The sequence below is a fragment of the Eubalaena glacialis genome, chromosome 1 (assembly GCF_028564815.1).
Source record: "Eubalaena glacialis isolate mEubGla1 chromosome 1, mEubGla1.1.hap2.+ XY, whole genome shotgun sequence".
Classification (NCBI taxonomy): domain Eukaryota; kingdom Metazoa; phylum Chordata; class Mammalia; order Artiodactyla; family Balaenidae; genus Eubalaena; species Eubalaena glacialis.
In genome coordinates this window covers 197,082,692-197,110,288 of record NC_083716.1, presented here as the reverse complement: position 1 = coordinate 197,110,288, position 27,597 = coordinate 197,082,692, and the positions used below count along the sequence as shown (strand labels likewise).

General features: G+C 41.3%; 1 protein-coding gene across 3 annotated transcripts in view; it reads right to left on the bottom strand.

The window, feature by feature from the left end:
- MYO1B (myosin IB) overlaps window positions 1–27,597 on the bottom strand; it is a 185,902-nt gene that overhangs the window by 95,907 nt on the left and 62,398 nt on the right. For all 3 annotated transcript variants that reach the window (XM_061185944.1, XM_061185927.1, XM_061185935.1), the window contains exon 4: window positions 361–455. In XM_061185944.1, the coding sequence (XP_061041927.1) occupies window positions 361–455 (95 nt within the window). The remainder of the gene's footprint in view (window positions 1–360; window positions 456–27,597) is intronic.

The window sequence follows — 27,597 nt, the reverse complement described above, 5'->3', positions numbered from 1 at the left end:
TCTCCAAACCCAAACAGTCTGGCATTCCTTAGGGAAGTGGTGAGACCTCGCACTAGACCTTGGTGTCTTGGAGGGAAGGTAAAAGACCTTGAAGTACGCAGGAACTGCAACAGAAAGGTCTAGAATCCAGAAAGAGACTCCCGCATTGGTTGGAACCCTTTTGATAGGTGCCTGCTCCTTCATGTAAGAGATGAGGTAAGTCCTTCCCAGAGAACATTCCAGGATCCTAATCACTAGCCTTCCCAGCATGAGCCCTGTGAGCTTCATGCTAATGAGGCTCCACCCACCCGCTCTGCCGTTGTCATTCTGTGCAGCGTTTACCCTTCTATAGGAGAAAGTAAGGTTGTCCGGTGGGCTTACCTGTTTTTCCTGCTCCGCTTTCCCCAGTAATCAGAATACACTGGTCTTTATCTTGATCTCTTAGGGATCTGTATGCTTCATCTGACAGGGCAAAGCTGCAGGGGGTAATGGGAAAAAAGTCCTTAAAATTCAGCTCATTATTATGTGTTTATCAGATATAACTAACTACAGGCTCTTTAAAGGGTCACTGATACGCTTTAGATAGAAAGCTGAGATATCACATTTTATTTCCTTCAAATTCTTAAAGTAAATAAATAAAGCTATCCATTCTTTGTGGCCCGTGTTACCTTCTCCTATGCATTCTCTCTTAACTGAAACGGTACTAAAGATATAGTGTACAGGTCCACATGTCCACAGCTGGATAATGTTGCTATTTCCAGGACAATACACTGGAGTTTTTAAACAATGAGAAAAAATTTTTTTCAAACATTAGAAAAATGTTATCATATACCAAATAGCTGATATTACCATCACTAAGCTAAACATAGAACTACGGCCTTCACAAACAAGATGGTTGAAACTGTAAGGTCCACCAGAGGCAGGTGGTACTACAGGTTTGCCATGGTTCTTGTCCAGATGACAAAGGGCCCCCTATCGAGAAAGTCCTCATGCTGACCTTCCCCTCCTCAAAATTTACTAACAAGGTAAATTTTGCTCCCTCTAACTAAATGAAAAATAATTTTGACAATATGATACTGTACTTAAAATAGGAAAGCTCCTCTTCTAATTCATTTATTAACAAGTACTTATTGAGTCTACCTTATGTGAAGAACACGCTAGGAATGCACGGTAGAGAGAGACACAAAATAGAAAATAGGTTAAGTGCAAGGAAAAAGATATGTGCAAAACATTGCAGAACCAGACAGGGCCCTCAATGGGGTAGGGGTTTGGAGTAGGAGTATCTTAAGAGGTAGAAAAACAGCCCTAAAGAATTCATTAGCAAGACAAAGGGCTTTTAGGCAAAAACAAAGGCCGTATATCCTAGGAGGTGGGGTAAAGGGTATAAGCAGTTGCGAGCTGTTGAAAGGCAAAGCCTGAGGAGTGATGCGCTAGAGAGATGGGCAGACCCCAAATCAGGAGAACAGAGATGATCGGGAGCCACCCAGCGGGAATGTAAGCAAGGGAGGGACAGGATCACATAGTAATCAGAGAGTAATTAGAGCTAAAAATAGCAGCATTTACCCTGTACCAGCATGGTCCCCCAGGCCCTTCATATTTAATCATTTTAAATCTCACAAGAAAACTACTACGAATAAATTATTATTAATCCTATTTTCAGATGATGAAATTGTGGCAAAAAGTGAAGACAGAACTTGCCAAGGTCACACTGGCAGTGTGCTCTTGACCACTGGGACACACCACCTCCGTGTTCTGGACAGAGATCACAGGGCCACAGGACGGCATGTAAGAGAGACCAATCTGGAGGCAAGGAGCCTGGGGAAGGGCTGGGATACAGGAAGAGCGTCAATTCAGCCAACCAGACTTTGGCTGCTCTTCAGGAAATGTGTGGCGCCATTAATAATGACAATGTACTGAGCACCTTCAATGTGCCAGGAGCTGAATGAAGTGTTCTCCTATTCACAATCATATTTCATCCTTACAGTAGCTCTGTGAAGTGAATGCTACTTGCATCCTTAAAGAAAAAGGATCCAATGAGACTGAGAGGTGACATGACATGTCCAAGACCAGGACAGTCATAACTTGAACCCAGAAATCCTGTGTATCACATTTTTCCCCTCTCCTCACATCCTCTTACGATTATCTGTGACCTTATCCTCTGGCTGGACCAATGTGAGGCCCCCAAAGAGAGTCACCACAAGCCTTATTTGTAACCGTCACATCAATGACTCCAACCAACGCCTTGCACATAAATATACTGATTTGTTGAATGAACATATAAAGAAAAGGAAAGAAAGGGACTTTTTCGAGTAACATGTTGCTTTAGCTTGCTTATGTGAACAATGTACACTGATCTCTTTCCGTCCAGCATGTCTTCCTCACCCTCAGATCCCTTCAGCCATCCCCTAAGTAACCAGTGCCTTGCTCACCTCCCAAGGTCGCTCAGTGGCCTCATCCTTCTCTAGTGTTCTCTGAATCCCCGAGGAGGAAGCAAGCATCCCCCTCTGCACCACTGCATACTGGGACAGCGGACAAAACAGTGAATCCCAGAGGCAGAGGCATTCTGGATGGACAGGGTTCCCTGGGCCCCAGATCCCCAACTTAACACCTACAGGACCCCGAGCAAGTCACTCACCCTGGCTGAGTTTTCTTCAGGTACAAAATTAAAAATGTAGCCACGTACTTCCACTTAGAGGATTAAGTATACCTGTATGAAAGCACTTTAAAAGTGATCAAGTCCTGAATAAACGTCCAATGTCCTTCTGTATCATAATTAGTTATGCAGACATCTTCTGATCCCTTACCAGTGTGTAAGCTCCTGGGGGCACAGCCTTTCTGTGTAATTAATCTTTGTGCATCCCACAGAGCTATGAATAAGACATCGTCTATACCAAAATACGAATGGATGAATGAGTGGATCCTCTCAAGTACTGACAAAGTTCCTACTGGACTGCACTCCATAAAGGGTGGTGAACAGGAAAGCCATGTCTTCTATGACCTTCACAAGGGGAAGGAGAGCTTTACTTGGATTCCTTATTAGGCTTCCTCCCTCCCACTCCTTCCACCTCCAGACAATAGCTCAGTGATGCCGCTGTCATTTTCATCATTGGCAAGAAACAAAGGAAAGCATGTTATGGCAAATATACAAATAAATTTTCCAACCATACACATTTGCCAACCTCTTCGTGGGTTAACACAGGCCTTTTCCCATGCTCCTAAGACTGCAAGTTAGCTTTATATATTACACTATTACTAGATCCCAAAGGATGCAAAATGACTTCTAACGTGAATAACCACATACGATTGTGCGTGCACATATATATGTGTACATACACACACGAGGGTTCAGAAGATCACCAAATGACCCTGGCATGGGTTTATTTCAAGTCAAAAAAAACACCTAGCTTGAACACTTACTTTCCTCTTGTCTATCTAGACAGAATACTTAACTGCTGTTCCCCAAACCGGGCTTGATTCATCTAACAAGGAGTATACTTTAATTTAAGATAAAGGCTAAAAGGGATAGTTATTCTGTCAGGACTCTGGAGAGTCCCTGATTTCGAACTGCCATGAAAATTTACCAATTAAAGTATTTAAGCACTGGGAAAATTGGCCTGGACCACTAGCACATGCATCTCAAGCAGAGCATAAATGTCATCATACTTATTTCGTATAAACACGAAAGATCTTGACTTCACTTAAAAATGACAAAGGGGCAGGCAGGTCCTGAAGGACACCAGCTCCCCTTCCAATCTTGTTCTCTTTCTCTCTGGCAACGTTAGCACGTGCCCATCACCACGGCCAACATTTATAACTAAACTGAAACCACATGCCAGTCTTCCTAACCACTCTATAATTAAGGAACTTAAATAAATCTTTAGAGAAGTTTCTACTTAAAATCAGTTGTGACCCATATGCTTCGCATTATTTTGTGAGCGTGTCATCATTGTGATTTACCACACACAAAAATGAATGGTTTATTGAACTATGATGACGATAACAACGGGCAAACATGGTTTTCATCCCACCACATCAAGAGCGGGGTTTCATCCACTTTGTCTGTCCTCTAGTTGAGCTCTAAGAATAGCGACAGCCTGACGTATGAGTGTAAGTCCCCCCTTCATTTCCAGATCAGCTAAACGGCTGTTCGTTGAGAGCCAAACTTTCCCCAACACCAAGCATGTTCGCTGCACGTCTGCAAATAGCTGTATCTATCGCTTTTAGGTTTTGGAAGCTTGGTTTGGGGCTCATCTGTTATGTTCTGTCAGAGCAGAAGATTGGGTTTCATGTTCAAAATTATCTAGTCGGTGTTTGTGTTCCTTCTCCACCTTATTTCTGTTCAGAATGTTAATCTCCACCGTGGCCCTGCTTTCGTGGGCATCAAGGGTAATGGCAGGGCTTCTTTTCCCCAAACTCCAAGCTCTCCGCCCTGCCATTTCCTTTCTAGGTTTCTTTCACCTACTGTACGAAGCAGAAAAGATGATGTGACACCCAACACATCACCCACCACTACCTAAAGCTTATGCTTATGTTCTCCCAAGCAGCCCCCTACTTTTCAGTCCCTCTGGCTATCCTCTAATGAGGCGCTTGAGGAATCACTCTCCAAAATGGTCAAATCCATTTGAGGACTTTTAGTTTGTCATCTCCATTAGCCAAAGTGCTTAACAGAACAAATTTTGTCTCAGGAAACTCTCCTGAACTTAGGTAACTGTTTCTACCTTTCTGTTTCTGTCTTTTTCTCTAAGAGCTCTCTCAAAATGGTATTCCCCTTCATTCAATCCTGAATCCTGGAATACTTTCAAATCACACTAGGGAAATTCTGCTTCTGAATTTAACCCTCTTAAAATAGGTCTGTCTCAAAATTCTCATCTACATTGAGACCTACAAATCTCAACTATTTCTCTCCTTTCTAGTTCTGGTTCAGCCCTAAAAACTGTGTGCTTTTAAAATTAAGCAACAAAAAGTAAGTGTTTTTAAAAAAAATTCCTAAGCTCTAAGTGTGCAACCAATTCCTAATTTCATACTAAACCCGATTAAGGGCTAAGGTAGTCCACAGCAAGGACGTGGAAGAGAAGGAAAAGGAGAAAGGGAATTGTGTGTGGTGTGTTTTGCACAGTAACCTTGAGGTCTGTTTGTTTATTTGCTTGTTTGTTTTTAAAGGAGAGGCACAATGCTGGCCTTCCTTGTAAAATACTATTGCAGGTATCTGTACATCTATAATTGTTTCATATTCTCAAGTCAGAAACATTCACTCGCTTGAAAAATATCACCCTGTTAAATTAGTGTTATGCCTTTCCGTGAAACATTCATCCTATCATATCTTAAGGGAAAACTTCAGGGAAAATAAGTTTTTATACTTCTTTGTTATAAGTAACTATAACTTTTTTTATCCTGGAAAGCTTTATTACATTCTTGTCCTATGCCAGTAGAGGCATACCTCATTTTAATATGCTTCATTTTATTGCACTTCCCAGATACTGTGTTCTTTACAAATTGAAGGTTTGTGGCAACCCTGCATCAAGCAAGTCTATTGGCACCATTTTTCCAACAGCATTTGCTCACTTTTATGTCTCTTGGTTGGTCATATTTTGGCAATTCTCACAATTATTTCAAACTTTTTCAGTATTATTACATTTGTTACAGTGACCTGTGATCCATGATCTTTGATGTTACTATTATAACTGTCTTGTTTCATATTTTTTATTTAATGTATGTACACTGCTTTTTAAAGACATAATGCTGTTGCACACTTTATTGATAGACTACCATACAGTGTAAACATAACTTTTACATGCACTGGGATACCAGATAATTCGTGTGACTTGCCTTATTGAGATATTCACTTTATTGAGGTGGTCTGGAACGGAATCCACAATGCCTCTGAGGTGTGCCTGTGCAAGCATGGTAAATTAACATATTTACAACAATACAGTTATTCCTACACAGCCACAACACTGGTAAGCATTCCTAACAATCCAAGTCTCAGAGCAAGAGAAGACAGACAACAAAAGTAAGCCTCTCTTCAAGACAGACAGCAATAGGGACTTCCCTGGTGGCGCAGTTGTTGAGAATCCGCCTGCCAATGCAGGGGACACGGTGTTCAAGCCCTGGTCCGGGAAGATCCCACATGCCGCGGAGCAACTGAGCCCGTGCACCACAACTACTGAGCCTGCGCTCTAGAGCCCGTGAGCCACAACTACTGAGCCCGCGTGCCTAGAGCCCGTGCTCTGCAACAAGAGAAGCCGCCGCAATGAGAAACCCACGCACCGCAACAAAGAGTAGTCCCCACTCGCCGCAACTAGAGAAAGCCCATGCACAGCAACAAAGACCCAATGCAGCCAAAAATAAAAAAAATTTTTAAATATTAAAAAAAAAGATAGATAGCAATGGGCATATGTACACCATGAAGTTAAAAAGAAAGATTATGAAAACAAACATAAAGAACAGATTTAGAGGGAGATGGATGGTAAATGGACCTAAATGGTTGCGAGGTTTCTGTATTTTACATAAAGTGGTACAGTATTAATTCTGTATGGATCTTGAAAACTCAAGGATGTATATTACACCATGAACAACCACAAAATAAAATACAAAGAGGTACAAAATAACAAAAGAAATAAAATGGAATTCTAAAAATATTTCAAATTATCCAAAAGAAGGCAAGAAAAAAAGAACAAAAACAGAGGGGAGAAATAGAAAGTAAATTATTGAATGGTAAACCTAAATTCAACCATATCAATAATCACACTAAATGTTAATGGACAAAATACTCCAATTAAAAGGCAGAATATGTTAAAATGGATATAAAGGCAAAACCCAATTACATGCTTCCTATAGGAGTCATACTTAAAATATGAAGACATAGGTAGGCCAAAAGGACATAAGATGGAAAAATACATACCATGACAAAACAACTGGTCAAAAAAAAAGAAGTGCATTGTACTTTCTTTTCTCTTTATACATCTAAACTCAAAGAGGTCCCTAGTTGTCATCTCAATGAAAAGAAGGATGCTATGCCATGGCATGGCATATGGCAGAGTAAAGGTGAGACTTAATTATCTCTAAAAATTATCTACAATCATTTTTCTAGGAATATTTTATCAATACTTACTTTCCTAAGTTCATATGCATTCTTATATCCTAAACATAATTAGTTACATTGCTTTTTTTTGGCTACATAATTGGAAAAGGCTTGTTACTATTAGGTACAAAACAGAAATCTCATCAGGGATGAATCATTTTAAGATGACATCTGTTCTGAAGTGAGAACAGTTAAGGCATCAAATAAAGCTCAAAAGTCAGGTTTTAAAATAAGACATGACAAACAGGCACAAAAAGTTTCTTCTTCCTCTAGAATTACACCGGCTTCCAAAAAACAGACTCCACAGTATTTTTGCGAAATTTCATAGACTGCCTGAGTCAACGTCAATGTACACTAGAGTCTCTCATTATTTTTTAATGGGTCACTCAAAAATACTTTCTGGACAGTCAAATATAACCACTAAAGGGACAAAAACCACAGCATTTGAATGTTTCGTGTGTATAAAATGGTTCACATGTGTTATAACGTTTTAAGGAATAACAGACATCCCTGTGTAATTAGACAAGAAATTCTTCTCCTTCAGTATTAGAATTTACAAACAAAGCTCTTTATCTCACTGATTCACTTGCTAGTTATGCAATATTATCCAAAACAAACAGCAAAGAGCACTTAAGGGGTAGTCTTCTTTCAAGATTTCAGAAATTCTATTTACAATCCTCTTGTGATGAAGAAGCTTTGGGGCACACTCACATTCTCCTGATCCCATGGGCCCGACCATTATCAAAATCATAATGGAGTTCCTCAGGTCTACCCCGGCCAAGGCCAGCTGGCTAAATGTCCCTCAAACACCTTCCTTCTCCTGGAGACGGATGTGAAGGTGGACTGGGCCAAGGGATGACTCCTTTTCAAAGGTGGATTGCAAAAGCCAGGTATTGAAGACATGCATTAGGAAGTCGATAAGAGGTTTAAAAAAGACTGAATTATGTCAGGAAGGAAAAGGACTGGACTTAAGATATGAAGGCAGTGAGAAGGAAACATCTGCCTTCAGGGCCTGGAAGCCGCTCTTTGGAATTTAGCAGTAATCCCTTTGCTGCTGAGGACTTCCTTCTGCAAATGGTGCCCTGAGCATGAGAGGCCACAGGGGAAAGCCCTCCACAGGGCCAGCATCCTGCTTGGGGCTTGGCAGGCAGTTAAAAGCACAGATTCCAGCTTATCAGTCTTTGCTGCTGCAGGGCCTTATCTCACAAATTAATGAAGTGTGGGTGGCTTCTACTGTCTTGAATCAGTCCCCTAATAACTAAAATGGAAGAGTATGCAGAGGCTAGCGAGAACATTCACAAGGGTGAGGTTCCCAGGCACCCATGAGCTGAGAGGCATTGTGCTCATTCACTGTGAGGGTTCTGGGAATGAAGATGAAGAGAATCTGTCCTCCACAACCTTAAAGTCAAACAGGAAAGACACTAAGTCCCCCCAGAAAGAGGTGTGGGAGAAGGTAAGAAACACATGAGCAATCTCCTAAAAACATTCAAATTGGGAAAAAATGACTTTTACTGACAAAGGCATGTCATGGAAAACTGTAAAATCTTAACCCCAAGGCATACGCAAGGACAGAGGCTGGGAGAATGCAGACAGTAAGGAGGAAATTATGTTATTTCCCCTGTCCAGAAATTAACAAAACACACCTGATCTGGGGAAAAGAACAAACAGACAACTGGGCTCTTAATTCAAATTCAGAAAGCCCTTATAAGTATTTTTAGCATCTCTTTTAACAAAGGAATACTAACAATCATCTTTTATTACCCAACTCTCATAAAAGTAACTACACAGTTACTGTCTACAAGAATAGCCTTTCCTGAGCAAGGTAAATACAATTGAACAAATTCCCAACACAACTGTTTCTTAGCTTTGCAGCAAAATAGCTTATTTCAACCAATTTCATAGTTTTTATGACTTTATTACAGGCAACTCAATCCTGGGGGTGGGGGAGAAATCTATCCCAAGAGAAGTTATTCCAACGATCGTCCTAATTGTCCTTAGGACTTAATGTTTTATTCATTAAAGTAAACAGAATGATTTCAAGTTCTCAAAATGCTAACTGATTTTTCAGATAGGTGTTCCCTACTGATTTGAAGCGTAAAAATGTGCCACCTTGTATGCCATTCTGTGTGTCTTTGTGTAACACTGAAACACACATTCTGATCTAAGGCACTTCACATCCACAAACCAAACAGTTACGACTGTTCAGTAAAATCAACCTTTCATGTTTACAATGTTCAAATGTCAAGCACTCTGCATCATCTAACTTTGATAGCCCCCGCCAGTGCCTGCCAGGTACACAGGATACAAGGACATGAGGTGAAGTCCCAGTTTCCCTCCAGTAAGAGAAAGAGAGAGACACAGGGACATTCGTCTGCAATAGAAGATGCTGCACTGGGCACCTTGCATGGCACCATGTACTGAAGAAGTGCAGAGAAATCTGGCTTTGGTTATCATGGAAGGCATTGAGTAGAGATGGCATCTGAATGGGAACTCCAAGTACACACTGCTGTGGTTTATTTAAAAAAAAAAAAAAAAAGCACAGAGGAGAGGGAGTGGGCAGCAGGGAAAGCTAACAACTTCTTCAAGCTTTGGTTTATGCATCCAGCCTTACAGAGCTGTGCAGAAGATGCCCCTTGCACAGCGTCCGCAACGGAGCAGGAGCTGAATAAACGACTGAAAGGCCAGATGGGTCTAAGTTTGCATGTTATGGAATCAAGGTCATAAATATATTCACATCTGAAGAACGAGATCTACCACCATTTCATAGAGTGGATGCAAAATTCAATGAAATCAACAAATATTAATAAGATGCCTGATTATAAACAGATACATGCACATACATACACACACACATAGACCACAGGGTATATACAATGGAATGCCTGAGTTTGCATATAATATTGTGGAGAAAGGAAAGTGAACTGGCAAAATGATAATAATGAGACTTCCTGAAATTAGCTAAATTCATATCATGATATTGTAAGGGAAGAAACATCTTGGAAATAATTTTAAGAGAATTTAGTACTTATTAATTCAATAAACATTCTATGTGCCACGGAGAGTGTCAGGCAGAGGAATACAAATGATGTCATCCCTACCCTCAGGTGCTCAGTTTAGAGAAATCATGTATTATCTAACTAGATAATAACTCAGTCATTCGCAGACAAGTCATTTGGTCTACGTGGCTCACTTAAAAAACAACAACAAAAACCTCTCTCTAAAGCATGAGGGATACCAGTACCAGAAAAAAATTTTTTTGAATTAAAATTTTGCTTGACTCTTTCATCCAGGTACCCAATACCCTTCAAATCTTCCCCTTCCTCTCTTCTCCATCACTGGTTTTTTACTGCCTTAGACAAGTTCCTCATTTCTGGTCTGAGCATCAGTAATTCTTAAAGGGATTTTCTATATCCAAGCAAGGCACTTTCACAAGCCACCATGATACAACGCTGTCAAAATATGATGTCATTTTTCATTAACAAGACTTTCTCCCCTATCCTCACTGCAGCCAGATTTAACTTCTTGCTTTTACGTGTTTCTGTAACAAAGTTTTTTCCCCAAATTTGTTAAACTCAAAGCAAGGTTATATCACGCCTGTCCCCCCAAATTATGATTCTATGGAGTACTCTGATTTTAAGTACAATGCTTTTATTTTGCTTAGGCACCAGACAGAAGTACTGGACACATGTTTGAGAATTTCATAGCCATCTGAACTGAATTGGAGTGATCCTAAGAGGCTCTCCTCCCCAGCAGGGTTTATTATGTACCTATTCCAATAAGGTCTACAAAATTCAGGACAAAGACAAAATGCAGAAATCTTTCCTCTGAGTTTCCAAACAGAAAAAAAACAGGAAAAAAAAATATTACAAAGCCAAATCCATGTCTCAATTTTAAAAAGCAACTCAGTGACTAAAGGGAGGAAATCAGAAGATTACTAATCAGACCACTGAGACAGAAGCGCCCTCAGAGAATGAGCAGGCTCCGGGCTTGGGGTGACTGACAGCCCTCTCTGAGAGGTGGACCTAGGATGACCACCCCTCACTTGGGTGTGGCTCCCAGATGGTTCTCACTCCCACTCCCTCCTTACCCCAGTCCTGGTCTCCTTCATACGGAAGAGGCTTCAACAATAAAGTAAGGCAGGCTCAAGATGCCAGGAGGTCTGCTCTGTACAGTATTTGGTTAACTATTTTGTGTGTGTGTGTGTGTGTGTGTGTGTGTGAGATGCTAAAATGTCTGCCTTTTTAAAACGGCTTCAAAGTGGCCACGTAAGAATGGGTAAACCGAAAATACCATACGACACTCGCCACTTGCTCTGCAGGCTGGCTTCCCCACCACCCTCCTCCTTCTAAAATGCGAGCAGGTCACTCCCTCCTCCACAAGCTTCTCTGGCTCTCCACCACTCTCTGGCAGAGCCCGGCCCACACCTGAGGCAGGGGATGATGAAGCAACAATGCTTTGAGCTACCCCTGGAGGAAGATTTAGTGCTGATACACAGAAAGTGACCTGACACTGACAAAGGGGTCTGAAACAACTCGCGTTATCACTCCAGCACACAGAAAGCACAGCTCCAAAATGGACTTAAATACAGAGCAAGCAGAGTTTCTTAAGCCAGGTCACAATGTCCGCAAAGTGGCCACAAGAAAATGACTGCCTTGAAATGTCACACACGCAGATCACACATATATTTGAGAGAAAGACTCAGATGTGCAAGCAGGCAGTTAGTATTATTACCACACATTTGCAGGGGGAAAAAGTCATTTGATAAAGACTTTGTGCTCAAAGACCAAACTTTGAGAAACTAAGAATAAAGTCCTGGAAGCCAGCAAAAATCCTCCCTGATCAGCAGGGTAGGGGCAAGAGATCCCAGATGAGAACAGACCATGCCCTGAGGTGCTCTGGATACCAATATTAGGTCCCAGAAAGCTATGCACAGTGCCAGTGTATGTTTTTATTATAGAATATAAGCTCAAGACAAGTTTCTATCTTCAACACAAAATCTTAAACTTAAAAACTTCCTTCATGGATATCCTGACCAGTTTCTGGCCAGAGGGGTCAAAATCAGGCAGGCCACTCACCCAGCATCCAGTCTCTAAGAGCCTTATTTCTAACAGATTAATCTGTGCCACAGCTTACAAACCAAGCAAGGTCCTTCCGAGGAGCAAGGCTAGCTCTCTCTCCTGGCTTATCTCCCTATTGGTTCCTCCTCTGCCCCACTGTCCCCACAAAACCCCCTCTTCTCTTGGAAGTCCTCAATGATTCCCCTTGTTCTAAGACAGCCTTGCCTATACACCTATAAAAAAAATCCCATTTATACATCTACTGTATCCTTAACATGTGGTTTAAATTTCTGGAGACCATTTTGCTTACAGTTTCTCTCCCTTGAGGGCAGAAATTATTACTCATCATCTCAGTCGCTGACACACAGTGTATGGTCAGAATAAATTTGTGAAATGAATCCTAAGATAGTCTTTTCTCCGAATCATGTAAGAAATTGACAAAATTTATGTATGGCGTTTTCAAACTCTAAGTTTACCAACTATTTGTAAATAGTTGGTGTATATAAACCAAGTAAGGGAGAAATTAAAAGATATGTTATTCAAGTATGCCTATGTAAGTGCACGTTCATATCTTTACAAAAAAAGAGCCTTACAAATTTAACATACTCAAAGAAGAAAGTTGAAGAGAAATGGGACTCTATTTTTTAAAAATTAATTAATTAATTAATTAATTAATTAATTTTTGGCTGCATTGGGTCTTTGTTGCTGCGCGCCGGCTTTCTCTAGTTGTGGCGAGCGGGGGCTACCCTTCGTTGCAGTGCGCGGGCTTCTCATTGGGGTGCCTTCTCCTGTTGCAGAGCACAGGCTCTAGGTGCGCGGGCTTCAGTAGTTGTGGCATGTGGGCTCAGTAGTTGTGGCACGTGGGCTCAGTAGTTGTGGCTCGTGGGCTCTAGAGCGTAGGCTCAGTAGCTGTGGTGCACGGGTTTAGTTGCTCCACTGCATGTGGGATATTCCCAGACCAGGGATCGAACCTGTGTCCCCTGCATTGGCAGGCGGATTCTTAACCACTGCGCTACCAGGGAAGTCCCTGGGACTCTATTTTACACTTTCTAGCTGAAATTCTTCATTTAGGTTATTTCTTATTATCTAGCAATTCTCCCTAATGCTAATCTATATAGATTCTGTTTAAAGACACAGGCAAATGGTCATCTATAATCTTCTGCTTTAGAAAGGCATGGTGTGATTATATTTGCACTGGTAACGCTCTAGGACCTTGCTAGTTCTTGAACTAAGTAGCAAAAGCAATTAGTCATTTCCAGAACTGGCTGATGAGAAGATCCTGCTCCTACTGCTTCTTAAAGCCCCCGGTTGATAGCACTCTCCTCTCCAAAATATGTACAGTCACTTCGCAAGGTGCCTCTAAGCAAATCATCATGTTTATCCTAACTTGCTTCTCGAGTTCTGCAGCCAATATCTATCGAGTGCCTACAATCCACCAGGAACTGTGCACCCAGCGTCAAAAGACATCAAGATAAAAAAGAGGCTCGTCCCTACCCTCCAGACCATCAAGTTCAAGGCTCTCCCTCCACCACGGCCTATTGAGAGTCACTCATAACAGCCCCATTCTGCCCCCCAGCAAAAGACCACCCCCCCCCCGCCCCGCCCAAGAAGGAATGGAGTTTCACTGTTCTGGAATTTATGTTCTTCAGAGCAGATATTCTATACCAAGAAAATCACTGGGACAGACAGAGGTGGGGCACTCAAAATTTTTCTTACATGAATAAACCAATAAATCTTCAAAGACTCCACACATTAAATCTTTGTAACTTAAACTGGTTAAAAGACTGCTTAGACAAGCCATTAAGATCTGACTTGCCGTGGAATCCAACCAATTTAGTGACATGTCCTAGAATGATACCAAATGACCCTCAATGGAGCTTTCTATATGCCAATAGCAGGCTTAGCGACAGAGGGAAATCTACAAAGATTTGGAACAAAGCCACATTTCTCAGGAGGTTTCAAAACTGTGACACTTATTGGAGGAAGACGTCTCCACAATTTTTATAAACAGTCATTCAAATATGGAATCCCAATTCCTAAAACTATTCTATAGTCCCTAACCTTATTGCTTAAGGTTAAAACACACACACACACACACACACTCGCAAACAAATATATGACTGCTCTCTCCAGATATGTGTACTTCAAATACCTACTAATTGAGGAAATACCAATCTCTGCAATAACTCTCCAAAGACTGGGACCACCCCTATACCCTACATGTTTGCCTAATCACCACCATAAACTAGTTCCAGTCTAGAGAATCTTCTATTTGTCATGTCTATGGTCCGTAACTCTACGGAGAGCAGGGGGCCATAAATGAGTCTTGGTTTGCTTCCTCAATTTTCATAAAATGATGACAACCTTATCTTAAAATAAAGCCTCTATCTTTTTATTGACAACAGAGCATGTGGACTCTGGGCCCTTTCCAGAGAATACAACCTCTAACAGTCTGCAGACCACCATTAATTCAAAGCCCAGTTATAAAAAAAGAAAACAAATAAAGGAACATACAAAACTGTCACAGTACCACTTGAGGGAGAAACTGCAATCTATCTGTTCCTTGTATTCCTGAATCAAACCAAACCATGAATAACCTAGGTACTTGTACTGGTGGTTCTCAACCTTGGACGCACATTGGAATCACCTGGGGAGCGGATGCCTCACCGCCCCTCCCCCACGCTCCACAGATTTGATGGAATTCTGTGGTGGTTCTGTTGAGCAGCCCAGGATGACAATGTGCCTTATAGACTTGCTTTTCCTAAACTGTGCTTTGGTGTTATGTCCTCTGCTTCTTCTTAGTGAAGTGGCATAAAAAGCAGCCATATAAAATTCATTACTTTATTTTCCGCAAGGAAATTTTGGGAGGTGTTGCTCAAGATGACATCCTTCATCTCATAAGTCCCATAAGACTTTAAAATCACTTTTAAACCTAACTGGTAAGGAAAACTTTTCTTCTCTTGAGCAACTCAAGTGCTTTGATCTTATGTGCAAAAATAAGTTTGTAACTGATCATATTTCCCTTTTTGTTTTGACCACCAGGAAATGAAAAATCCAAGTTCAATAACCATAGAGGACATCATGGGATTAACTTTTGCTTAGGTCTCATTTCTTCTTTTCCCTTTGCTCTGACTTTTTTTTTTTTTTTTTGGAACAGAGAAAGGTTTATTACAGGGTCAACCAAGCAAGGAGAACAGGTGGCTTCTGCTCAAAAAAGCCCCAACTTGCTATGACTTTTTAAAAGCTATTTATTTTATAATACTGACTGTAAAACAGTAAGCTGCCTTCAGTCAATTTTCAATATGAGGAGATATGACAATTAGCTCCCATTCATATTCCTCACATATCTTTGAACTATAAATGATCAAATACTGAAATTGGTGTGAATAAAATCCATGGATACATGTACAGTTCTTCTTTGGTTTTTTTTGGGGGGGCAGGGGGGTGAGGATAGATGGAGGGATAGGTAGGTAGGTAGATAAACAGACCTCCCTCAAAATATATGAGCCACCTTATAAGCATAGCTAAGAATGGCAATTTCCCAGAAAATTTTCATTTATTCACTTAAAACTGTTACATTCTAAATTCACAAATCTAGAAAAACCTTCAGTGTGCAAGCAGATAGACACAGGTTTACCAGAATAAAAAGACCACAGTTTAAAAGTTACAGCAACACTGAGTCAAAAGAAACCTCAAAAGGCTATCGCCCCACCTCATGTTATGGAAACAGGAACTCTGAATGCATGACTGTTGGCATGGATTCTGTATCTATTCATTCCTAATTCTATGCTTTCTCCTAACCCATCACCCAATCACCTCAAAACTCCCCACCTCTTCTGAAAAACTCCAGTAATCCTTCCTTGCCAATTTCAAGAGGACTCTTTCCTTACATGCTTTTTTGGAGGTACTGAAGAAAGGCATGTGCTTATGAAAATGTACAGTTCCATTCACTACGATCTCTGGAGTAAATTAACCAAATCTTGGTCACCAGCAACTCAAAAAGAGTTAATAAAACTTATTTCTTGAGAGTTACCTCTATAAAGAGAATTGGAAAATATCTGCCTTCTTTTCCATGCAAATAAGACCTTGCAGGTACATCTCCATGTTGATAAAGCAGAATTTCTGTCACAAGTGCCCAGTTGACAATAAGTTGGAAAAGGGCAAAACCAGGCTTTAAATCTAGATATGTTAACTAATCTTCAATTTCTCTAATTTAGACTGTGACCTCAGAAACTCTAAAGAATGAAATGGCCCCGACTACCTAGTTATTCTAGACAACTGAAGCAAACTGGTTATTCACTAACATTAAAAAAAAATTTTTAATGAATTTTTTCCTAGAATACACCACACATTTCTTAAACAGGAGGATCATACACTCATAGGGTTTTAGAGTTGAAAGGAACCTTAGAATTACATATTTTCCATTCACAAATTCTTTGCTGGCATTCACAACTCAAAACCACCACCAATAAATCTGTTGACAGCACAAGTTTACCTGTGAAAATTTAGCTGTAATATTATCATTATTACATTCACATCTCATACTTGAATAACTTTACTATTTTCTATTCTCTATTATGAATACTTAAAGAAGGTGGTTCCTAAATTTTAAAAATTGTATCACACCATTTGAAAATCCCCCCCCCCCCTTTTTTTTTTTCAGAAGTCACTAAATATCAAGCTAAGATATCCAAGCAAAGTCCTTACAGTCTGGCTTCATCTTCTGATATGAATTCCTAGAACATCAGAAATTTCTGAACATGTGATTAAAGGTTTATCTAATCTATTTAACTGATATTACAGGCTGTTTAATATGTGCCAGCCACTGTTCTAGGCACTGGGAATACAGAAGTGAACATGGACCTGACCTCCTGTGGGTGAGGTGGAGGGGAAGGCAGGCAATAAAGAAAATAAGTAAAGTATAATGTGCTGGAAGTTGGTAAAAGAGAGAAATAAAGCGAGGGAGGGATGGCGAATGCTGGGACAGGGCAGAAAAGGGGAGCAGGATGAAATTGTTAGAAAGGATAACAATGGAAGGACCCGCTAAGAAGGTGGCACGTGAGCGAAACCTTGAAAGAGGTGAGGGAGGAGAACTTGTGGAGACAGACAGACAGACAGACACACACACACACATACTGTGGAGGCTGAGGCATTCCAAGCAGAGAGAAGAGTAGAAAACCCCCAATATGCAAGTGTGCATCTAGTTTAACGGTTAAGCAGAATCCTATTTTAACTATAGAATAGTTTAATGTTCTATTTAATGTCATCAAAGAGTTGATTGACAATGATTTTTAATCATACCTTTGGGTACATCAACCTACAAATATTAACAGTGACAATGAGCAAGACACTTGATTTGGTACTCTTATACCATTCAAAGAAAACAGAAAACTTAGTCTATTCCCAAAAGGAGATACAGTGTTGTATGAAAAAAAAGATAAATATACATACGTACGAAGATAATGAGCTATTTAATAAATGCATGGATATGTATAAACTGGAACTTGCTTTTTATATCCAATGAAACTGTTTACCAAAAAACAAGTATATTTTTCCAGATTAAGAGGATGCAAGAAAAGTATGTAAAGGATGTACTGTAAGCATTTTTGCAAAGTACTTGATCATGGCCAAAATTAACAAGAGAATGACTGGTATAAGTTGGAAGTAAAATTAAAAAGTAATATATCATCTACATTATGTAAGATGAAAATACAGAGTGACATTATTTATTAGGAGTGAAGGGTTGTTTTTGGTTTTCCCACCATGAAAATTAGTATTATAGCTTTAAAATGAAAATTTATCGGTGAGAAGTAATATTAATATTCTTCTGCAGTCATCTCTAAAATTTTAATATTTCTTCACCTTCCATCTTTGACTACATTCATATTTGGAGAAAGAATTTAAACAACATTGTCCTTAAACACAACTTAAATTTCTCAGTGTAAGGGAAACTGATTCTTATTCATTCATTCTCAGAAGAGTTGAATCCAAAAAAATTAACATTGCACTGGCTTCAGTTTCAAAGCTGGTTAAAACCATTTTGCCACAATTCCCAATAGATGAATATGTGAATTAATATAGATGAGATCAGCATCTAATTTTCTAAAACTCTCAATAAACATATTGGTTCCAAGAAAATTGGTAATATAGGAATTGGACCAAAGACAGATCTACTGGCATAAACTATTAAAGCATTTAAATAATATTCACATATTAACTACTTCTGTGAACAACTGCAATGAAATGTGACACTACTAAAAACCTTTGTTCATAATAAACCAATAAGCCACTAGTCTCTGCCGAATAGCAGCGTGAAGAAAAAAAAAGGAATAACAACAGAAACATGAAAAATGAACAGTTTTACTTTTGTAGTTTAAAATGCATTCAAATAAGATTCAAATGGAAATGTGAAAATGCACGGTGATTACAGTCATTACAAGGAAAAAATATCTGAAAGTGCTTTAAGAGGACTTATTTTCTTTCTAAATTATACTACTGAACTCATGTTTAAATTCATACAGAAGCTTGCTTTACATGGTAACCCATGAGTTGAATTATCAAACAGTAACAACCCTAATGAAATGAACAGATGATCCTAGTAAACAGGAGGCCATGCCACATGTTGACTAAATCCCATTCCATTTTCCCCTTCCTGGGTGCATTTCCCAGCTTCCTTTGCAGGAGGCTGGGCCCATGTGACTGCACACCAGCCAATGAGGAAGAGCTGACTATGCTCTCTCTTCACCTCCCACAGCAACCTTAAAAGCCATGTGTTCCAGCTGCTACAACTACAGCTTGAATATGAGTCACCACTTAGAGGACAGCCTCTGAGGAACACCATCTGACCCCCATCAGACTGCGCGGTCAGTGACAAGCAAACCTTCAGTGTGTTGTGTCTTGAGCTGTGAAAGCTTGTTGTCCAAGCATAACCTACCTTATTCTAATACATCCCTGATACTCCCTAACTAGATGTCAAACATACTTAGACTATTGCCTTGAGTTTTATTTTGGACAGGTAGAAAATCTGTTAACAACCAGCAGAAAATAGCTGAAGGCTAAAAATAAATACTTCCTGAGTTCCTAATATTAGGTCTCCAAAGTGAGGTGTGTGCATCTCAGGGTATGCCCACGATGAGCCACTGGAATATGGATATAAAATATTATAACTTCTACTTACAGATCTTTATCATTTTTTAAAGTTCCTGTCCTTGTGGATGTTTTATAATGTACACAATACATTAGGATGGTACGACTTGAGGTTAACTATAGATAAACAAATATACTGGATGGATTTTAAGACCAACGATCTTGAGGCAAGAAAGTAATTATAATTGCATAGTCCCTGCTCAAAAGATGCTTCCTCTTGTCCAACCCTTAAATAGGAAACAATTAATGAAATATATAAGGTAGTATGCAACAAAGTCCATACAACTGTGACATAATTCATGCTATGGAAAATACGTGTTAGGACTACCAAGTGGCATTTTTGGAAAGAGGCTTCAAAATGCAGGTGTACCCCGGATGCATCTTGAAAGATGAGTAGGATTTGAATACATGGAGAAGAGTGAAGTGAGTGTAACAATACAAGACCAGGGTGCCTGGAAAGAAGAAGAAATGAAAGCAACAGTGGGATAGGCAAGAAGAGGCCAAGAGAAGGAGAGCTTACAACTAACTGATCCCTAGCCACAGATTTATTCGAACTCAACCTCTCTGTTTTCACAGTCAAAATTTTCTCTTAGGACTGATTTTAATTTTCTAAGTTCTGTTCAAGATCAATGCCAGATATATGCAAACACCAAAGAAAAATCTTTAAATATAGAAAATGACAAAGATTTTCAAGTTCTAAGACTCATTTATGCTACCTTATCTATGCCTGCAAGACAAAGTATGGCACATACAATCATAGATAGGATACTGTTATAATGACAATCATATTACATTATGAAAAGGAAGCAAATGTTCAAAGCATTATACACCATTTTCTCTTTGTTTTAGGAGCAATGTCCAAGAAACACCCATACACATTTCCACACTTCCTCCTTCCTTATACCCATGTTCCAGGTAATGAGTAACCAGACAGCAATGACTCACCCATATTGCGTAATCTTAAATAGCTACATGGGTGCATTTTATAATTTATGTCCTAACAACTTTACACTTCAGTAACATTGTCTTTAATACATTTCTCTGATCATGGATGGGATTCTGCCATTTTTAACATCCTCGTTTTTATCCATAATGCTATTCACACAAGAAAATTATGTATAAGCTTTTGCCATTTAACAACGGCCAAGGCAATTATAAATATAGAGAAAAGCAGCAGCAACACTCTAGGACGGAATGTGAGGTAGGGTATATGAGGGTGAGAATATGTCTTTTGAAAGTAATCAAAGCAGTGGCTTAAAAACTAGCAAGTCCTAAAGAAACATTCAAGAGCCCTTAGCAACCCACGCTTCATGAAAACATAGATGGTAAAAGTGGAAATGGACCCCTCCGGTGGCAATCTAGGTCTTAAGTAAGCAACCTAAGAGGATGCCTGCTTGTGTTTCCCAAAAATAAAGGTCCACGGTGCAAACCAGCCAAATCTTCCCTCCGTCCAGGTGCTTTCTAATGTTGTGCTGTTGAGGTGGACTAAAGGACAAAGATTAGTAGAAAATGTACACATTCTAACTTATTCCTCTACTGCTAACTTCTTGTGAAATTAGACTAAACCATCTATTACGTTATGTTTCTAACGTAACTAGGCATATTCTTTTCAGACCTCAAGCTGACGGCCCACGCATTCAGACAATGAACACAAATATCCCAAGGGGAGTGTTCCCTATCCAAAGGAGAGCACATCCTTCGCGTAAGTCAATGACGAGTGAAAATCAGGACTGCTGTATATCAAATGTTCTTCCTCCTGAATAACATTATGATTCATCACCAACAGCAACTAGAGGTTTTGTCATAAAACATAATGAACTAACATCTGTTTATACTTACAAAATTCATTCCAACATTCAGTCATTTACCACTCATTCATTAAAACAGTGCATTTATACACGTACACACTTAGGCATATTTAACAAGTCTGAATTTTTTTTCCAGTCGGTGACTGAAAATGCAAGATGGCAATTTTTCCCGACGCATAAGCTTGTAATTTTAAGTAATGCCCTCATCCCAAACTCTCCTATTACTTTAGAATAAACATAATCCTTCAATCCTCCCAATGATTAAAGTAGACTGGTATTTGAATGTTTTATTTAAAAAAAAAAAAAAGTTCTACATGTAGCTATCATCTCAACTCAAACACCTTTTACCTTCCTCAAATACATTCCTATCATCCTGGTTCACTGTGCCTTAGCCAAACTGGTCCGTCCTTTGCTTTATCTTCTATGTAGATCATGATTACACTTTACAGTGGCCACCTATTTCTAGAATTCCTTCTTGAAGACTCAACATAGGTGTCACCTTCAGAATCTCTGAACCCACCAATTTTTTGTGCTTCCACCTTATTCCCTGTCATTGCAAGAACACTATTATATTAAAATGACCTGCTTACGTAGCCATTCCCCTCTCCTCCCAACTAGCCTGAGATTCGTGAAGACAAAGACCATGTGTATCTTCTATACAGTTTCTAACGAAGAGTAGCCTCCCCATATTCATTAATTCAGTCACTCACTCAACAAATACTTACGGAGTAGCTGCTACAGGACAGACATCATTCTAATTGCCATGGATTCTAATTGCTATGTGAAATAAACAAAGCCCCTGTTCTCCTAAAGATGACATTCAAACACAGGAGACAAATAATAAAGACACAACAAACACCTAGTGAAATGTCAGATGATAAACGAATGAAAGTAAAGTAGTCTAAGGGGACAGTGAATGGCCGGGGCAGGGGTTGCTATTTTAGGTATTTTAGGTAATCAGTGACGATTAAGGCATTCCCTAACTGAAGTGAGAGAACAAACACGTTGGTCCCTTGAAGGGGAGAGAGTGACGCGGAGTGGGTGGCGTGTGAGAGGAGCAGTGAGGAGGTTAGGAGCCAGCACGGCTGCAGCAAGGGGATGGGAAGTTAACAAGTGTAGTCAGGCGGCCAGGGCCCACATCAAGTGGAGCTCTGCAGGTCACACACGAGCCACTGCAGGTTTCCAAAGCAAAGAAAAACAATCCAATGGGCACCTTTAAGAAACAGGACTTTAGCCCGCAGCCACCACATTTTTGGGGAAAAGATGGCTGGGGGATCGAGGTGTGGGAGAAGGCGACAACGGGAGAGTTGAAACAGGAAGATCCGTTAGGAGGCTACCACAATAATCTAAGTGAAAAAGGATGGCGGCTCAGACGAGCACGGTGGCAGCGGTGGCGAGACTGGGATAGGTACAGGCAGCACCAACAAGACCCGATAGTGGATTGAATGAGGGGTGGGAGAGAAAAGGAAGAAAAGGTTTGTGGTGTGAGTAGCCAAAGGATGGTACTGCCGCTGCGCGAGAAGAGAGAAAGGATGGGGACGGGGGTGCCCTCCAGTCTGAAGCATGCGAAGTTCCAGGTGCCTCTTGGACACCCCAGAAGATACTGAAGGGTTGAATGTAGCTGAGTCACCAGGAGCTCAGGGGTGAGGTCCAGCTGGAGACCTAAATCTGGGGGCATCAGGACATATTTAAAGCCCAAATGGGCTCACCTAAGTGCCTACAGAGGAGAAGGAAAAGGCCCCAAAGCCAAACCCTTGGACGTACCAGCATTCAGAGGTAGAGAGGAAGAGGCACATCCAGCCTTTCACCCAGGAGATGGAACAGCCAGTGTGCTGGAGGAAAACAGGAAAATGTGGAGGCCAGAAAGTCAAATTTTAAAAAGGGTTTCAGGAAGGAATTGGTCACACTGTCAAATATTACTGATAATTAAAGGAAGAAGAAGATTCAAAACTGACTATCGGAGTTGACAACATGGAGGTCATAGATGATCTTGAAAAGAACACTTTTCATGGAGAAGAGAGATAAAAGTCTGACTAGAGTGAATTTAATAAAGAAAAGAAGATAAACTGGAGACAACAAGTATACGCAACTTTTTCAAAAAGTAATAAAGGGAATCAAACAGTGTGATAGCTAGGTGACATGGAATCGAGAAATATTATAGCATGTACATTGGTGGAAACGGAAGAGGGAGAAGAAAAAGTTGATAATACAGTGGAGAGGGGAAATAATCACAGAGTAATGTCCTTAAGGGTATAAGAGGGGCTGGATGGGGTCCAGGGCCCATGTAGAGGGGGTGCCTGAGAGGGGACTGGACAGCTGAGTCTTTATAACATTCAATGTTTACGGAACTGAACTACGCTTAGGTTGAACTACCCTTAAGATATTTCTTATAAAAAGAAGGCCCACTAATTCAGGTTTCTAGAACACCATACAGAAACTCTGACATTAACCTGGCTTCAGGAAGCTAACACAAGTATTTCAGGACAAGCTTTCTATGCTTCTTAAGAAGGATGTATCCATACGTGCATGCATATCTGTGGTACAATAAGAAATATATTTCGTCTGTGTCTCTGGTTCCCGGCACAGAGCTCCTAAAACCCTTGGAATTTCCTGAGTAATAGGACTGCCTTTTGTTATTCATAACAAGCCCCTTCTGCCCACACCTGAGTTGACACTAATGAAGTGACTCATGGTGGGACCCCTAAGTAGCTTCAGGCTGGGGACTGGTCACCAGAAAGACCAAACACATGATCAGAGGGTGGGTACTTTCAGCTCCACCTCCCCAGCTCCAGGAAGGGGATGGGGGCTGCAGACTGGGTTATAAAGACTCTTCAACAAGGAGATTCCGGAGCTTCTGGGTTGAAGGCACTGATGTGCTGGGAAGCTGGCCTGACCAGAGAGGGCAAGGAAACTCTGCACCCCTCTTCCCCTATACTTTGCCCTATGTATCTCTTCCATTTGGCTGTTCCTGAGTTGCATCCTTTACAATAAACCAGTAAATATAAGTGTTTTCTGAGTTCTATGAGTCATTCCAGCAAAGTACTGAACCTGAGGGGGTAGTGGAAACCCCCAAATTTGTAGTCAGCTGGGTAGAAGTGTGGGTGGCCTGGGCACTCCATTTTTTCACAGGTATCTGAAGTGGGGGCTGCCTTGTGGGGCCGAGCCCTTGACCTCTGGGACCTGCAATAACTCTGGATAGTTAGCACCAGAATTGAATTGTATCGTTAGACACCCAGCTGGCGTCGGAGAATTGGTATTGGAAATAACCATACCTTTGGTATCAGAAAACACACAACATCTGCTCTTGGGCCACAGGGGAATAAAACAAACAGGTGACAAGGGACCATGGGAATTGATGAGAGCAGTGAATGTCTCAATGCTGAAATTTCAAGCCATCAGGTTTAAGGAGTAAGAAAACAAGACTACAAAACTGCACTCTCTTAAAAATATACACAGCTAACCACAGACCCAAAAAGCAGAAAACATGGGAGAGGGGAGTTCACACACAGCAAAAACGGGTCTATTTGCTTCCCAAATCTTAATCACCTGAGGAGAAAGATCAAAGCAACGGAGAGCCAAGGAGTTAAGAGGCATAAACCACTGAACACAGCACAAATAATTACCTTAAAAATAAAACAGCTACATGGTAAATTCACACACTAATGAGGGATTATTCAAATTTTACTTAAAACTGTTCAGAAGCACATTTATAAAAGAGAAATGCTCAGTGACTGAGCATGCGTGCAAAGGAGCCAATACTGGAAATGTAGGTCTACACACGTTCTCTTCCCTAAGTTCAGACAAGCCACTCTGTCCCCATGCTTGGATCAGGGGACACGAAGGTGCCAGGTAGGAAGCCCCCTACTCCATGTTCATGCCAACCCCCAGTGCCCACCGCTGCTTTACAAGGCCGCCTCCAGACTAGTTCAGCTTTTCGGGAATTGCTTGGCATCCACACCCCCAGCTCAGCCGGGAGTCATGACTGGCCTCTGAGCCTCCCTTCCGCCCCCCTCACTCTTCGTCACTCCCACTGGGTTCTACGGGTTTGCCTCTGAAATGTCCCCCCCCATTTCCAGATGAGACTCTGCCCTCTTCCCTTCTAGTCTGGATTATTGCCAAAGCCGACCAGATCCCTAAACTTTACTGTCCTTGAGTTCCTCTTCCCCTGGGGCTCCAGAACAGTTCAAATCTCAAGGCTGACCTTATCTCTCCTTCTGCCTGCTTAAAACTGCAAATCCTTAGCACACAAGCCATTTGTGACCCAGATCTGCTCTTCCTCTTCTACCATATATCCCCCTTCCCAGCTTGCATCCTGCATTCCAGCCTCTGGGAACCACAGGAATTGAGATCACGGACGGGCCATGTCGTATCTCTGGGTCTCCCCTTCAGTTCTTGGCACGCGCTGTTCCCTTGGCCCAGAACACTCCTCGCTCCGCACTTCACACGGCTCGCCCCCTCACCCCCCAGGACACGACTGGAGTATCACCATCTCAGCGAGGCATCCCTGGCCACCCTATTTCAAATGGTACACTGTGGAACCCTCACCCTCACACAGTACTTCTGTGCACTTGTCACCATCTACACCACCATTTAGTTTATTTCCTTCTCTGGTTTATGGTCTCTCCCCCTGCTAGGATGTAAGCTCAAAAGGGCCAAGATATTTGACCAGTACCTGCACTCATGCCTGGCACTTGACAGGCACTCAAATAACAACTGCTGAATCACTGGATCAACACTATTCCCCCTGCTGGGAAAATTATCTCCTGGGCCTAAATCCTATTCCTTATCTATGTGGCAAATTCATCCTTCAAGACTCCCACTGTCCCATCCCCCAGCTCCTCAGGCAGGGCTGAACACCCTCTCCCTGGCACACCCACAGCACCTTATCCATGGGGACCACACTCAGACACCTGTGAGGACAGGGGGCACTACTGATAATTATGCTGATACAACAGGAGTGACGGACTGTCCAGGGCAGGCCTGAACACATGGTCACTCTGATCTCCCACCTTTTTCACGGCAGTTCTCTCTCTTCTCTAGTTATTTGCTCACTGGTCTGTTTCCCACGCTAGGCTGTGAATCTTTAGGGATAAATCATTTTTGTATCCCCAACACCTCACACATACTGTAGATGCTTAATAATGTTGATGAAATGAATGAACAATCACTTCTGCTCGGGGATTTGGACCCCTGAGACAGGCTGGAGCGGGTGGAAAGTACACCTAGACAGTGGGGACAGCAGCAATCCCCCTTCCTGGGGCTGGTCCTCCAGGGCCTGCTTCCCTTGCATGGATTTCTGTCGCATGACAGCCCCAGTGCCCACTCTTGGTTCCCCAGTCTCCCAAGGATGGGCCCCCTAAGTGCCTTACTGCACTCTGTTTCTATTACTCCTGGCTTTGCTGATTTCCCCAGACTGGATGAGGACCAGTATTTGCCAGCCCCTGTTTAGACAAACTCCCACACAGTTCCCTTCAACCCACCCATCCGGTCCTACTGCCACACAAGTCCCAGCACCAGACAACAGCAGTGAGTCTTACTTCAACAACAAAGGGGGCACCCCTCCCCTGAACACACCCCCTCTAGACAGCACTCCTCACGTGGGTTCCAAGTGCAGATGAAGTGTTAGGCTAACGCTTTTCAGGGCTAAGGCCTCAGTGCCACTCCCTTGGATGAAATGGATCTCTTCCAGAAGGCTGCAGAATTTCTCAGGGCCTGTGAAAGTCCTATAACATTCCGGCAGGAAGCAACCTATTTTGTCAAGAATCAATTTTTTCCCTTTAATATTATACACCAATGAAATAATCATGTATGCTGGTATGAACGTGTGCTCGGCTTTATGAATTCCCTTTTCAAAATAAACTTTCAAGTCTGAGACGTGCATTTTCTGAGAAGTGATAAAAATTCTAATTAGGGATCTAGAAATTAGGATTCTGAGACTTCTCAGGCATACAAAAACACTTTTCATTAATAAATGTATCCTTCTATCACAATGATTGTCATGGTAAAAACATTATGGTAGTATAGAACCAACCTTCCAACTTTAATTTTAAAAGTTCATAATCTGAAAGAAAAATTAGCTGAGGTCCCTTTCTGCCAAGAGTATATATTCTGAAAGACACTGTTTTGAAAATAACTCCCATAAAGCAACAGACTGAGAATAAAAGTTTGAGAGTTAAAGGCAGGAAGTTCAGTTCGTGGAGCTTCGTAAAATCTGATTCAGTGCGAAGCCCAGACGTGTCTCTCAGCATGGACCCAGCCTCAGGAAGCTTCAATTTAACACCTATCCTTCACTACCACATTGCATCGCACTGCTAACAGGAATCAATCTCTCTACATCAAGAAGTCTTCTCATCCACATTTGTCCAGAATCCAACAAGTATCTGCCAAGACAGCAAACATGGTGACTGCCTTCTGCTTATTCTGACCCATGACAGTCGTGCAGAAAGGGAAAGGGGCAATTTGAGCTCTTTTTAAGATGGTGGCATTCCACATGAGATGTTAACTTAAGGTATCCCAACTAAAGAGT